This window comes from Heptranchias perlo, chromosome 21 (genome assembly GCF_035084215.1).
Source record: "Heptranchias perlo isolate sHepPer1 chromosome 21, sHepPer1.hap1, whole genome shotgun sequence".
Classification (NCBI taxonomy): domain Eukaryota; kingdom Metazoa; phylum Chordata; class Chondrichthyes; order Hexanchiformes; family Hexanchidae; genus Heptranchias; species Heptranchias perlo.
The window spans coordinates 18,888,764-18,903,818 of record NC_090345.1 but is presented as its reverse complement, the minus strand read 5'-3'; the positions used below and the strand labels follow the sequence as shown (position 1 = coordinate 18,903,818).

The 15,055-nt window shown below is 40.6% G+C and overlaps 2 protein-coding genes across 6 annotated transcripts in view; one reads left to right on the top strand and one right to left on the bottom strand.

Annotated features, from left to right (window-relative positions):
• ccdc186 (coiled-coil domain-containing protein 186) overlaps window positions 1-15,055 on the bottom strand; it is a 98,254-nt gene that overhangs the window by 43,643 nt on the left and 39,556 nt on the right. For all 4 annotated transcript variants that reach the window (XM_068002174.1, XM_068002175.1, XM_068002176.1 and 1 more), the window contains exons 5-6: window positions 12,839-13,051; window positions 10,340-10,459 (exon numbers count right to left, since the gene is read on the bottom strand). In XM_068002174.1, coding sequence (XP_067858275.1) covers window positions 10,340-10,459; window positions 12,839-13,051 — 333 coding nt within the window. The remainder of the gene's footprint in view (window positions 1-10,339; window positions 10,460-12,838; window positions 13,052-15,055) is intronic.
• The window catches only part of adrb1 (adrenoceptor beta 1), a 68,249-nt gene that overhangs the window by 51,110 nt on the left and 2,084 nt on the right, over window positions 1-15,055 (top strand). For both annotated transcript variants that reach the window (XR_010966677.1, XR_010966678.1), the window contains one exon: window positions 10,724-10,825. The gene's annotated coding sequence lies outside the window, so the exon portion shown is untranslated. The remainder of the gene's footprint in view (window positions 1-10,723; window positions 10,826-15,055) is intronic.

The window sequence follows — 15,055 nt, the reverse complement described above, 5'->3', positions numbered from 1 at the left end:
GAGAGCAAAGATAACCCCCCAGCTTCTTTTCTCCACTACTAACTGTCTCCTTAAACCAATCTCCACTGTCCCCTGCCCCCTCCATTAATGTGAGCAGCTCATGGACTCCTTTGGCACGAAGATTGAGGCCATCCATTCAGCTGCCTCTGCTGCTTTCCCTCCTTGTCCGCCGTGCCAAACCTCCACCCAGCCCGAGCAGTGAACCAGTGACTTTCTCTAGGTTCTCTCCTATCAGACTTTTAGGGGAGTGAGTTCCAAATTTCCACCATGCTTTGTGTGGAAAAAGTGTTTCCTGATTTCACTCATCACTCATAAATGGCCTGGCTCTCATTTTAAGATTATGCCCTCTTGTTCTGGATTCCCCCAAGGGAAATAGTTTCTCTGTAGCTACCCTATCTAATCCCTTAAATCATTTTAAAGGCCTCAATTAGATCAGCCTCAAACTCCTTAACTCAAGGGAACACAATCCAAGTTTATGCAAACAATCCTCATAATTTAACACTTTAAGCCCTGGTATCACTCTGGTGAATCTGCACTGTACCCCTTAAACTGCTGACAAGTAATTGCCTTTCCAGGCTCCAATCCTAGATTGCAAATGGTTCCGTCAAGTATTGTACCCCCCTCTCCCACTTTTTAAAATCACCATCAACCCCTTCTTCAAAAAACCCACCAGGACCCATCTGTCCTTGCAAACTACCACCCATCGTCAAGCTCCCTTTCCTTGCAAACTACCACCCCATCGCCAACCTGCCTTTCCTTTCCAAAGTCCTTGAACATATTGTTGCCTCCCAAATCCGTTCCCATCTATCCCACAGGTCCATGTTTGAATCTCTCCAATCAAGTTTCCGCTTCTGTCACACATCAAAACAGCACAAAATCATAACATGATCTATGACTGTGACCATGGTGCATTATCCTTCCTCGTCAAAGTCAACAGAGGTTGGCCACACCACCCTCTAACTCCTTTCCTCCGTTTTCCAGCTCAGTGGGACTCCCTCGCTTGGTTCCATTCTTAATTGTCCGATCATAGCCACAGCATCTCCAGCAATGCCTTCTCTTCTGCTCTTGCACCATCACCTCATGTTCCTCAAGGATCTATTCTTGGCCCCTCCTCTTCCTCATCATCTGTAGACATGAGATCAGCTTCCACATGTACACTGATGATGCCCAGCTCTACTTCTCCACCACCTTTCTTCAACCCTCTATAAATTTAAATCATCCAAAACTTTGCTGCCTATATCCTATCCTACCCCAAGTCCCGCTCACTCATCATCCCTGTCCTCAATGACCTACATTGGCTCCCAATAATTTTCATCTTGTCGTGCCAGCTCTACAATCCCCTCTGCCTCCCTAAGAAACTCTCCATTCCTCGGGCTCTGGTCTTTTGTACATCCCTCTTCCCTTCGGTCCATCATTGGTACCTTAATCTGCAATTCCCTTCCAAAACTTCTCCCCCTTCCAACGTCGTCCTCTTCCTTCAAGACCCTCCTTAAAACTCACCTCTTTGACCAAGTTTTTGTTCACACCTCCTAATATCTCCTCCTTCGGTTAGGCATTTATTTTCGTCTAAATTATGTCTGTGGGCTGCCTTGGAACGTTTTTCTATATTAAAAAGGTGCTGCATAAATATAAGTTGTGGATACGAAATCATGAATTCCTGCCCAACTTAGCCTGACATGGGAACAGCATTGCTGATCTAATCTGCAGACAATATAGGCTAAATACACATAACTGCACAATTTGAGCAGCCTTCATTCTAGCCTTTCTCCACAAACTTTAATATGAATTATTAAATACATTTGATGCACTCATTTTTCAAAAAAAGTAGTTTAAATGTAAAAATTATGTAACTTTTTAAAAATTCATTCATGGGATGTGGGCATTCCTGGCAAGGCAAGCATTTATTGCCCATCCCTAATTGCCCTTGAGAAGGTGGTGGTGAGCCACCTTCTCGAACCGCTGCAGTACGGGGGTGAAGGTTCTCCCACAGTGCTGTTAGGTAGGGAATTCCAGGATTTTGACCCAGTGACAATGAAGGAACGGCAATATATTTCCAAATCAGGATGATGTGTGACTTGGAGGGGAACGTGCATGTTGTGGTGTTTCCATGTGCCTGCTGCCCTTGTCCTTCTAGGTGGCAGAGATCATGGGTTTGGGAGCTGCTGTCGAAGAAGCCTTGGCGAGTTGTTGCAGAGCATCTTGTAGATGGTACACACTGCAGCCATAATACGCTGGTGGTAGAGGAAGTGAATGTTTAGGGTGGTGATGGGGTGCCAATCAAGCGGGCTGCTTTGTTCTGGATGGTGTCGAGCTTCTTGAGTGTTGTTGAAGCTGCACTCATCCAGGCAAGTGGACAGTATTCAATCACACTCCTGACTTGCGCCTTGTAGATGGTGGAAAGGCTTTGGGGAGTCAGAAGGTGAGTTAGTCGCAGAATTTTCAGCCTCTGACCTACTATTTTAGCCACTGTATGTGTGCGGCTGGGCCAGTTAAGTTTCTGGTCAATGGTGAACCCCAGAATGTTGATGGTGGGGGATTTGGCAATGATAATACCGTTGAATGTCAAGGGGAGGTGGTTAGACACTCGTTGGAGATGGTCATTGCCTGGCGCAAATGTTACTTTCCACTTATCACCCCAAGTCAGGATGTTGTCCAGGTCTTAATGAAGCAGTCCGTGCCTGCATGCAACATGAGGGGTTGTGAATGGAACTGAACACTGTGCAATCATCAGCCAACATCCCCACTTCTGACCTCATGATGGCGGGAAGGTCATTGATGAAGCAGCTGAAAATGGTTGGGCCTCGGACACTGCCCTGAGGAACTCCTGCAGCGATGTTCTGGGGCTGAGATGATTGGCCTCCAACAACCACTGCCTTTGTGCTAGGTATGACTCCAGCCAATGGAGAGTTTTCCCCCCGATTCCCGTTGACTTCAATTTTACTAGGGCTTCTTGATGCCACACTTGGTCAAAGGCTGCCTTGCAAGAGCAGACACTCTCACCTCACCTATGGAATTCAGCTCCTTTGTCCACGTTTGGACCAAGGCTGTAATGAGGTCTGGAGCAGCATGGTCCTGGCAGAACCCAAACTGAGCATCGGTGAGCAGGTTATTGGTGAGCAAGTGCTGCTTGATAGCACTGTCGACGACACCTTTCATCACTTTATTGATAATTGAGAGTAGACAGATGGGGTGGTAATTGGCCGGATTGGATTTGTCCTGCTTTTGTGGACAGAACATACCTGGGCAATTTTCCACTACCATTCACGACTGGATGTGGCAGGACTGCAGAGCTTTAATCTGATCCGTTGGTTGTGGGATCGCTTAGCTCTGTCTGTAGCATGCTGCTTCTGCTGTTTAGCATGCGTGTAGTCCTGTGTCATAGCTTCACCAGGTTGACACCTCATTTTTAGGTACGCCTGGTGCTGCTCCCGGCATGCTCTTGTACACTCCTCCAGGGTTGATCCCCTGGCTTGTTGGTAATGGTAGAGTGAGGGATATGCCAGGCCACGAGTTATAGATTGTGATGCAGTACAATTCTACTGCTGCTGACAGCCTACAGCACCTCATGGATGCCCAGTTTTGAGCTACTAGATCTGTTCTGAATCTATCCCATTTGCACAGTGGTAGTGCCACACAACACAATGGACAGTGTCCTCAGTTAGCCTATCAGTTTCTTAAGCATCCAATCTCAGCTCACTGTACCAAATATTACCCAAGCAGCTGGATCAGGATGGAAGAGAAAAATGTAATTGCATAACAGGTGACACAATGCTCTTCAAACTATCTTGAGGCTCCAGCATCAACTTTGCTGGCTTCATGCAATCACCCAGAATGTTTAAGGATTAACAGTCAGAAATATATTTTAATATAGCCAATGTATACAGCATGGAAAAGTTGTTCCATTCAGAATTTGCCCAAAGTAATTTCTCCAATATAAATATATTTATACTGTCTCCCAGTCACAATTTGTTCGCCTATCTGGAGCTTTAAAACATCAAGTTAGAAGCAACCTGTATGTATCTCCCCTGCTGTGAAAGAGAGAAATTCTGTTCCCTATGTGTTATCACAGAACAACATTGTTGATTTAGTCTGTAAACCATCTAAACTGAACATGTTAGAACCACACTAATTTTATATAAAACTTCATTTGCAGCTCTGTATGCAGATCTTTTAATGCCATCTGGTGGTGACATGAAAAAAAATCTGTCAGGTAGTAAAGTTCTGCAAATGGCTAGGGATTTAATGACAAAATCCCAACATGTTGATATAGCAATGCAAGTTATTCAGTCATAATCGGCAAGTATACACAAAAAAAATCAGGGGGAAGAATTATAAAAAGGGCCCCAATATAAAACAGTGGTGCCATCTTGCATTGGATGAATCAGTTTTTTGTTTATTAATGAAGCCAAGCATTTTTTGGAAAGTACTTTTTGCATTTGGGCAAATCCTTGTTTTTTGGTACAAATTCAGCATTTTTTACATCTATACACAAGGCAGGATAAAAGAACCAGAGTTCATCGCTATATTTCCCCATATGGAGTTATTAAATCTCAGCTGGGCAAGGTAGCAAGTAGTAGTGTGGTGCTTTCCCACAGAAAAAGAGGGTGAAAATTAAAAATACACAAAAACACCAGAGAGTGAATCAACTCATGCCAGTCTTGCGCTACTATTCAGACTGCTGGTAGAGGTGCACAAGTGAAAATCTGGAATCTGGTCACCTGCCCGACAAGGAAACATATAAACCCAAGTGATTGAAAAAAATAACTTGCAAATTTGAGGTCTGGGAAGTAAACATTGCAAATTTAACAATTCTTAAACTTGGATTCCTTATATATACACTTTAAATATTCACCAATTGTGACAGCATCAACATGCATATTTAAATACTCTTTTTCCTCCTTGATGGCTAAAGTATTTTGAATAATGACTCTTAATAAAGTGATGTCAGAATCCTGAATTTTCAGATCCTCAATGCAAAAATATTATCCCGTTAACCAATTGTAAAGATGACACGCTATAAAGATTTAAGAAACTCAAGCACTAAAGGTGTATAAAATGTTAAATGACAGACAAAATAAATTCAAAATATTACTTTAAAAGTAAGCCAGAAGTGTAGGATATAAACTTAAAGCAATTTCAAAATTAACAAGATATTAGAAATACTCAAGGTGATAAATGTTTACAATAAACTGCCAGACAGGGTAGTAGAGACAATAGCATTAGGGATCATTCAAACTGGATGCTACAATGATAGGGGTAGGATAATAGAGGTCTCAGATTTATGAGTCAATGAGGGTTTTTTTTTCCCATTCTTAACTCTGGTTATGCTTACATTTTGGTGACAGAATTTCTTGTTGCAGGTCTATTCATGTGGGAGTGTACCAAAAAGTAAATGCATACAAATGAACATGCAAGTATAGTAATGGTCAAAAGAAGAATCATTGCATTATGTTATTCTGAAAGAACAGCAACCATAATTTCCTAAATTTAGAGAATTGTATCAGAGGATCATACAGCACAGAAGGACGCCATTTGGCCCAGCCTGCTTGTGGCAGCTCTTTGAATGAGCTATCCAATTAATCCCACTCCTACACTCTTTCCCCATAGCCCTGCAGTTTTTCCTTTTCAACTGTATATCAAATCCCCTTTTGAAAGTTACTACTGAATCTGTTTCCAATCACTCTTTCCAGCAATGTAATCCACTTTAGATGTACCACAAACTGGAGTCTATTAAACTAAGATGGATGGCAATGATCTCTTCTATTGCTGTACAGTGCCATGTTCTTAAACTATATAACTCTGGGGTAAATTCAATTCCCAAGCCTTTTTGGATTTAATTTTTAAGCCTCCAGCGGACATGTAGAATAGTGGAAACTATTAGAAGGGATAGGCTGGAGAGGTACCTGTATGGTAGTAACTTAATGAGAAACGTCTAGCATGGATTCAAAAGGCTCTGACAAAACTCCTTGACTTTGAGGATGTACAGACAAAGTAGATAGCAGATATCCCCATCATGTGGTTTATTTAGACTTTGAGAAAGCTTTTAACAAAGCTCCACATGAAAGACTCCCATTTAAACAAAGCCAAAAATCCAGGATAGAACATGAGTGGATAAGACACCAGCTGAAAAATAACAGCAGTTGTGTGGGGTGGAATGTCAGATTGGGGAAGATGGATCCTGCAAAAAAGTTATTAGACTCGTTTCTAGTCTACATTAGTAACCCAAATATTAAAACCAAATGTAAATTTGGCAAATTTGCTGGTGCATACTAAAATAGAGTGCAGTACAGACAGAAGATGCTGTAAAGGATTTAAAGAAGGCTTTAGATTGTCTATACAATTGACAGTAATAAATAAGATTTGACTGATAGAAATGTAAAGTATTCAACATCAGTCAAAATATGCACATAAGTAAATAATGAAATGGGATTGACCAGACAGGCTCATACTGAAAAGGATCTGGGATGTAATAGACTTTCAATGTCTGGATAACATGCAGCATAAATGCTAGGCTATTTAGTCAAAACGTTAGAGCACAGACCTCGAAGTTGTACCAGGGTTTTAGAATCATAGAATCTTACAGTACAGAAGGCGGCCATAGGCCTGTTGTGCCTGTGCTGGCTCTTTGAAAGAGCTGTCCAATTTTGTCCCATAACCCTGCAAATTAGTCCTCCTCAAGGACATGTCCAATTGCCTTTTGCAAGTTCCTATGGAATCTGCTTTTTCTACCCTTTCAGGTAGTGCGTTCCAGATCTTAACAACCCTTTGTGTGAAAAATATTCCCCTCATTTCCCCTCTAGTTCTTTTGCCAATTGTTTAAAATCTATGGCCTCTGGTCACTGACCCACTTGCCAGAGGAAACATTTTCTCCCTACTTGCTGCATCAAAAACCCAAATAATTTTGAATACCTCTATTACGTCTCCCCTTAACCTTCTCTGAACCATCCCAGCGTCTCCAATCTCTCCATATAACTGAAGTCCCTCATCCCTGGTATCATATTCTGGTAAACCTCCTCTGTACCCTCTCCAAGGCCTTGGCATCCTTCCTAAAAGGTGTGCTGCCCACAACTGTATACAATACTCCAGCTGAGGCCTAATCAGTAATTTGTAAATGTTTAGCATGACTTCCTTGTTTTTGTATTCAATGGCACTATTTACAAAGCCAAATATTCCATACGCTTTCTTAACCACCTTATCAACTTGTGTCTGCCCATTTCACCAACACACACACCCCCCCCGCCCCCCCCACCCCCACAATGTGCTTCCATTTTCTGAATAAGTCTGTTATGTGGTACTTTACAAACATCTACTGCACTACATCAACCTTCTGTTACTTTATCAGAGAGCAGTTTTACTTTACACTGGTCAGATCACACTTGGGAGTAATGTGTTCAATTTGGATTACCACATTACAAAAAATATGGTTTGGAGAAGGTTCAATGAAGAACAAAAAAGACACATCTCAAGTGTAAAAAGGATTAGCTATAAGAAAATACGGGAAAACCCCAGGCTCCGTACTAGTCTGGGAAGGGAATGCTGGTTTTGGGGGGGGGGGGGGGGGGGGGCAGGGGAAGGGGTGCTGGGAAACACAATTGGATCACAATCCATTCAGAAATGTCTTTATTTCATTATATTCTCTATCAGCACGTAAGAGGAGGGACAAAGTCCTGTTAACATTAAAAAAAATTGCTCCTAGACGTCAGAATTGTGGTTAATTAATAAAACAAACTTATGAGAATGCTGCAGATGAAATTGTATGTATAGTTTTCTGAGCATGAAGCAAATTGATGGATGAGCTTAGTAATCATCCTCATGGCTCACAACTTCTTTACATATTGGGCAAAGCAAAACAGTACTGCAAACTGTGCTGTGCATGAACCCGGTGGGGAGCAAGGGTCAGAGTGTCCTGGTGAGAGTGGCAAGGAAAGAAATATGCAGGCGCAAACCTTTACTTTTCGAGGGAGGGAGGGAGAAAAAAAGAGGGGAGAGGGTAAAAAAAAAGACAAATGGAAAGAAGTTACCACAACTACTTACCTAAAATGGCTAATGCTGCAGCCATTTATTAACGACTTAGATGAAGGCATAGAAAGTCTCATATCTAAGTTTGCCGATGACACAAAGATTGGTGGCATTGTAAGCAGTGTAGATGAAAACATAAAATTACAAAGCGATATTGATAGATTAGGTGAATGGGCAGATCTGTGGCAAATGGAATTCAATGTAGACAAATGTGAGGTCATCCACTTTGGATCAAAAAAAGGATAGAACAGGGTACTTTCTAAATGGTAAAAAGTTAAAAACAGTGGATGTCCAAAGGGACTTAGGGGTTCAGGTACATAGATCATTGAAGTGTCATGAACAGGTGCAGAAAATAATCAAGAAGGCTAATGGAATGCTGGCCTTTATATCTAGAGGACTAGAGTACAAGGGGGCAGAAGTTATGCTGCAGCTATACAAAACCCTGGTTAGACCGCACCTGGAGTACTGTGAGCAGTTCTGGGCACCACACCTTCGGAAGGACATACTGGCCTTGGAGGGAGTGCAGCGTAGGTTTACTAGAATGATACCCGGACTTCAAGGGTTAAGTTACGAGGAGAGATTACACAAATTGGGGTTGTATTCTCTAGAGTTTAGAAGGTTAAGGGGTGATCTGATCAAAGTTTATAAGATATTAAAGGGAACAGATAGGGTGGATAGAGAGAAACTATTTCTGCTGGTTGGGGATTCTAGGAGTAGGAGGCACAGTCTAAAAATTAGAGCCAGACCTTTCAGGAGTGAAATTAGAAAACATTTCTACACACAAAGGGTTGTAGAAGTTTGGAACTCTCTTCGGCAAACAGCAATTGATACTAGTTCAATTGCTAAATTTAAATGTGAGATAGATGGCTTTTTGGCAACCAAAGGTATTAAAGGGATATGGGCCAAAGGCAGGTATATGGAGTTAGATCACAGATCAGCCATGATCTTATCAAATGGCGGAGCAGGCACGAGGGGCTGAATGGCCTACTCCTGTTCCTATGTTCCTAAATCACAAACAGGTATTATTTAGGAACTGTGCTCACACAGGTTCCAGTGCAGCCTAATCTGTTAACCCACCCATTGGCCAGCATGCCCACCCATTAAAGCACCGCCTCCTCTCAGGCACACTGGCACTGCCCAATAACAACTTCCCTATTTTCTCCCAGGTTGTTCACAGCAGTACCCAGGAGATTATTCTGTCATCCCAGGAGACCTCCGGACAATCCAGGAGGATTGGCAACCCTACTCGACAGGGAAGTAAAGATCAAAACATTAAGGGCTTACAAATTATAATTGACTACTATAATAATAGGAAAGTTAGTTTATGAAGGGAATGAGCTTTGGTCAGTTTCTCATCTTGGAATTTTCCTTGTCTATAAGTTCTAAACACAAACTAACATGTCAAGAGTTGACATCAGAGTAAAGTTATAGAAACATTTCTGACCACTGCAGTTACCATTCCAAATAAATATCAAATGCATCAAAATAATATCTTGTACAAGTACTGTTCACTACCATATTCTCTGTCAAATTATGAATACAATTTCCTTTTACTTTTTCACCTTGAGAATGCAGACAACCAGTGCCCACTTAATCTGCAAAAAGGTCACTTATACCCATGTTAATTTTACTCCTGATTGCAAGCTGTTGGGAGGATCTGTGGAATAGAAAGTGCTTAGCACCATATTTTCTGGACTCATCCAAAGATCTAACCCTTCTGGGAGAAAGTTCTGACTGGTCTGTAAAATCTCAGTTTGATGCTGCCTTTGACACATATGTTGTTGACTGTATGGCTTTCCATTAGGTATTCCATCAGATTCTGAACCAGGCAAGTTGCCCGACTTTTCACGAACAGATACATCTAGGTGAATGGGACATCAACCTCTACAACTATAATGTGGATATGTTTGCACAAAAGGATCTGAAGCAGATTTGAATCTTGCACTTCTGTCACCTAGATCTGGATTATGATCAGGAAGGGGTTTAGGATTGCTGCAGTAAAAAGCTATTAGGTACTGGCAGGGAAGGGAAAGCACTGCAAGGGGCTCTGGCAGGGCAAAATTGCAATATGTACTGTATATTGAAGCAACTATACTTCAGTGCTGGTCAAAATAAATAACAAATCCAAGAATCTTAAGCAGTTTTAATTTGCTTTAGTCATTCCTTTTCTTAAAATATGCCCCAAATACTGTGAGCTGTACTTTGATTCACTGCCTTCCAGTAATGACAACACTACCGGTAAAAGATTTGTATTTTTAAATATGAAATATTTGTGATTTCTAGATTTGATGATCTAAACAGCTGCAGCACTTTGACTAACCTTGTGTGTATCCATTTCACTTTTTAACTTGTTCTGGGCCCATTTCACTTTGATGATGTTGGAGTTGATGTCTTCCTTCAGTTTTTCAACATCTCTGTTGAGCTTTGTTGCTTCGCCTTCCTACAACCATTGAAACAAACATTTAAAGCATGTAGCTTTGAATAAAAGGTTTGCAAATTTTCAAAAAGTAAAAGCTTAAAAAGTGAACCTTCCCATCTTCACAGAACACAGAGAGAAGCTGAAGTTTCATTTCCTTATTAACTTTTGAAATCTGCACATTTACTACATTTACCCTCCAACTAAAAACATTTAATCCAAAACTAGGCGGTTGACATTTTTACACAATTAATTTACTTTATCTCTTGTTCTGTGCCTCTCCTTTAGTCTCTGACCAGGAACCAGGATATTTTCAGCTTGAAGCAGCCATTTGGAAATATACAATGATGAGGGAAAATTGACCTGGCTTCAAATCTTCAACACTCTCTGGTAAAGCATCTGGTCTCTGTTCAACACCTTTGTCCAGATAATGCAGCTAGCATCATATATAAGTGCATAAATTGCTCAACTTGAATTTGCAATACTTATCGACATTCCTATTTAAACAATTCATATATACTATCTGGTGAGCTGAGCAAGATGATATCACAGCCCTTAAAAAAATCTAAATTCCTGGCCTACATCATTTCAACCTACAGCATTTTGTAAGTTACTGTGTTATGTTTAGTGTTCAATATATATTCTGGATGCTTTTCATACATAGGCTTGCAGAAGTACTTCAAAATCAAAAGAAACATACATACTGCACAGGTTCTTCATCTTAAAACTATTTTACTTCTCTTCAAAAAAAAAGCTCAACTGTCATATCTTTTGCCTAAACTATGTAAAGTGCATTTTCTTTTTGCATTAATTCTCATTATAATTGTAATATTGTCACTTGAATATGGTTTGAAGTATTCTGACAAACAAAATGTTGCTACTGTTCTATTTAAAGTTTCAGCACTGAGAAAACTTCTTAGTGGCTCTACCACAACATTAATACCAGTTTACTTCCTAAGAGTACAGTAGGGCTATGTACTTGAATTCATGTTTTAAAAATTTAACTGAATTTTGAAGTCTAAAGTGGTTACATTCTAAACAAATTTTAATAAGTTGCACACCCTAAAATGGCAATGCAATTTACCTTGAAGAATCAGTAGGCTAGAAATGGCATGTTGAAGATAATGGGAAACATATTTTTGATACGTTCACATGACAATCTGTCCACTCAAGAGGTATTGGCCCATTTAAAATAAATGGTTAACACCACCTTTAAAATAGTGAAGAGAAATGCCATACAATTCACTTGTACTTCCATGAATATCACCAGTGATTTCTAGTCTCATCATTAGAATGCAATGAAACTAGTTTACATTCATGGAATTTTGCTAGCAAAAGGTGTGCACCTATAAGGGGCATGCAGTTAACTGATTTGCCATTAAAATCAATGGATGATCTAAAGCAGGTGTTACAAAAAAAGACATGCAAAACAAAGTTATGAACAGGTTTCAGATGAAGTCAATATTCTTTATTTTCCTAAAAAAAAAGACATTGCAGCACTGTTTTTTTGAACAGGACTCCTTGGTAAAGCACACCAGTTAAGTTCATTCAGGACAACCTTCTTATTGGGAAAGTAGCTTCTCTGCACATTCTAAATGAAGTACTCCATTGAAATATGAACATCAGCGACACCAGATGAAAAAAAAATACAGTATTAGTCATATGAAATAGATTCCTTTGGTTTTAACAGGTTTAGGTTTCTGGCATGGAGCACTAACCCCCCACTCCCTAGCTGACCAGGTAATCCTACAAAATAAACATGAATGACAGACTAGCTCATGGCATCAACATGATCACTCACGAGGGAGAACAGAGGAAAACCACTGCACAACTGGTTTAAAAATGTAAATGTTGCTCACCCCTGGGATGGCTCGATTGGTAAATGCAACGTGAGGTGCAGTTCAGTAAGGTATTGAGAGCCATGCAGATCAGAATGGTCCCAAGTTCCAACCGTTAACTGTTTCGAGCTAGCTGATCTCAGCCAGGGCAGTTGAAAGGGGGTGGGGAAAGAGTGACACAATTGGGTCACAAAAAACTTCAGTAAACATGGGATATGAAAGACGAAAAAAAAAGCACACACACATACACTAAAAGCCATGATTCCTGTTCTTATTAGCTATGCAGCAACCTCCACTAGAAGTTCACGTCAGTCAGGCTGGACTGCAATGGCTTCCACATATGTATACTTATTGTCCAGTTCACAAATGAAGAATGGCCAGTTGTGGAACAGCCACTGTATATGGGACCATACTCCAGCAAAGCTATCACCTTCAGGAGAGGAAGACCTCTCCCAAAGAGGAATAAAGTGAGATAATTAAAAAGGATTTTAAAAATCCTCTGACTACTGGCATCAGCTTATTACAGCTCTATATACAGTCTCATTACATTACTTAGATAAATTACCTTTGCCTCATAGAGCTGTTGTAATCTTGCCTTCTCTTGAGTGAGCTGTTTGGCCTTAATTGTCAATTTCTCCAATTCTCTGTTTGCATCCCTTAGTTTTTTTTCAATTCCCTCCTTCTCTTTTCGAAGATCAAGGGCTTCCTTCTCTCCTCGAACATACTTCATTACCATAGCTTCTTTTTCCTGACGAGCCTCCTCACATTTTTTGTTAGTCTAAAAAGTAAAGAACCAATTCATTTCCCAGGTCCACTTTTTTTTTAAAAAATGTATACAGGCAACATCAAGCTTTGGATAAACACCCATTTACACCCTATGCAGAAGACTAAGTAATATGAATGAAGGTTACAGGAAAACATAATCCCACAAAAATTACTCCAGTCTTTAGTGGAATGACTACAGACAGATTTCTTGAACATCTTACTGCATTTTAAAATAATTATCAGCTGCAGGATCTCTTGGGCTGTGTTTTTTTCCCTTTCCTTGTATATTAAGTAGCATAACAGAATGTAGCCAAAGAGAGCTGCAATGAAAACAGATGTCTGAATAGATTCTTTACAGAGTGATAACATCACAGTCAGTCAATCTTGCTCTGTAGACTTTTTACATGATTTTAATATTTTTTGATGTCCCAGAACACTGGGAGAATTCCATGCTTCAAACAGTGCCTTGGGGTCTTCAACACCCAATCTGATCATGCAGATGGGTCTTTGGTTTAATGTCTCATACTCCATTTTCACACCAATATAAAACAGATTTGAATATGCATTTACACAAGAGTGACAGCACAACTCCAGTCAGGTTTTGATCTGACACAAAATGCACTAAACACCATTTCACACCACCTGGATTTGCCACTTGTAGAGTACAACATTGGTATGGTATGAAGCCTGGATTAAAAATAACTCAAGCCTGGTGGAGCTCCTGGGCACTTCATAAACTTACTGTGGAATCTTTTTAATGTAGCAGAAAGTGATCACTACCGACCACTCTATCTTCACCTGCCAAAAGGAGTAGAGAGCTCTGCCTAGTTATGCAAACACTCATGCAAAAAGCTCTCTCCTAGCAAGCAGACTACAAATCGCAGCCAGGTGCTCCCCATAACACTGGTCTTGCCAGCTGCACTTTGCACCCTACCGCTTTCAGACCAGTGGTGATGTATAACTGTAGACTTAAAATTTGGGAGATGGGTCCGTTTATACTACTGGACAATTTCTTGACCCAGCAGGAAAAGGAAAAAGTCACATACTTCCATTACATTTTTTTTTTTAAGATGTAAACAAACTTAACCTAGTTCATTTCCGTAATAGCAACATACTCCAACATTAAAACCAGAATGTGTTAAAAACACTGCATCCACAAACTTGATACACCCTCTCCTTTATAATTAGTTCAAAATCCACCTACAGATCTGATCAAATTAGCTTTTAAATAATGTGCCCTGGCAAGATGAACTGGTTACAGTACAGTAGATGCCATCAGCTGTAGCAGCATATAGAACACAGCAGTTAAGTGAGACTTCTTTAGTACACCGAATAATTTCTAATTAGCAAAGGGATTCCTTCTTTCCTATTAGAAGCTGCATATGATTTGCAAGAGAGCACATTTTTCTTTGGGCTGCAAATCATTTCCAAGCTTAAAATTACCTACAAAATTGGATTATGTAGATCCACACTGTAATCATAGAATAGATGGAAAAAAAAGGGACAAAAGGACAACTAAGTTAAAGTTTATATTGAACTTTTTCATTAATTCTTGTACTGCTCCAAACTCAGGAGGATGCTCAACAGATCAACCCAGAAAGCATCTGCAGTGTGTCATATCACTGACTGGAAAGTGTCCAGTTGGGCCCATACACAGGTAAAATTCAGGAGGAGGTCAAGAGGCTGGATATTCTGCAGCGAGTGACTCACCTCCTGACTCCCCAAAGCCTTTCCACCATCTACAAGGCACAAAGTCAGGAGTGTGATGGAATACTCTCCACTTGCTTGGATGAGTGCAGCTCCAACAACACAAGAAGCTCAACACCATCCAGGTCAAAGCAGCCCGCTTGATTGGCACCCCATCCACCACCCTAAACATTCACTCCCTTTACCACCAGTGCACAGTGGCTGCAGTGTGTACCATCTACAGGATGCACTGCAGCAACTCGCCAAGGCTTCTTCGACAGCACCTCCCAAACCCGCGACTTCTACCACCTAGAAGGACAAGGGCAGCAGG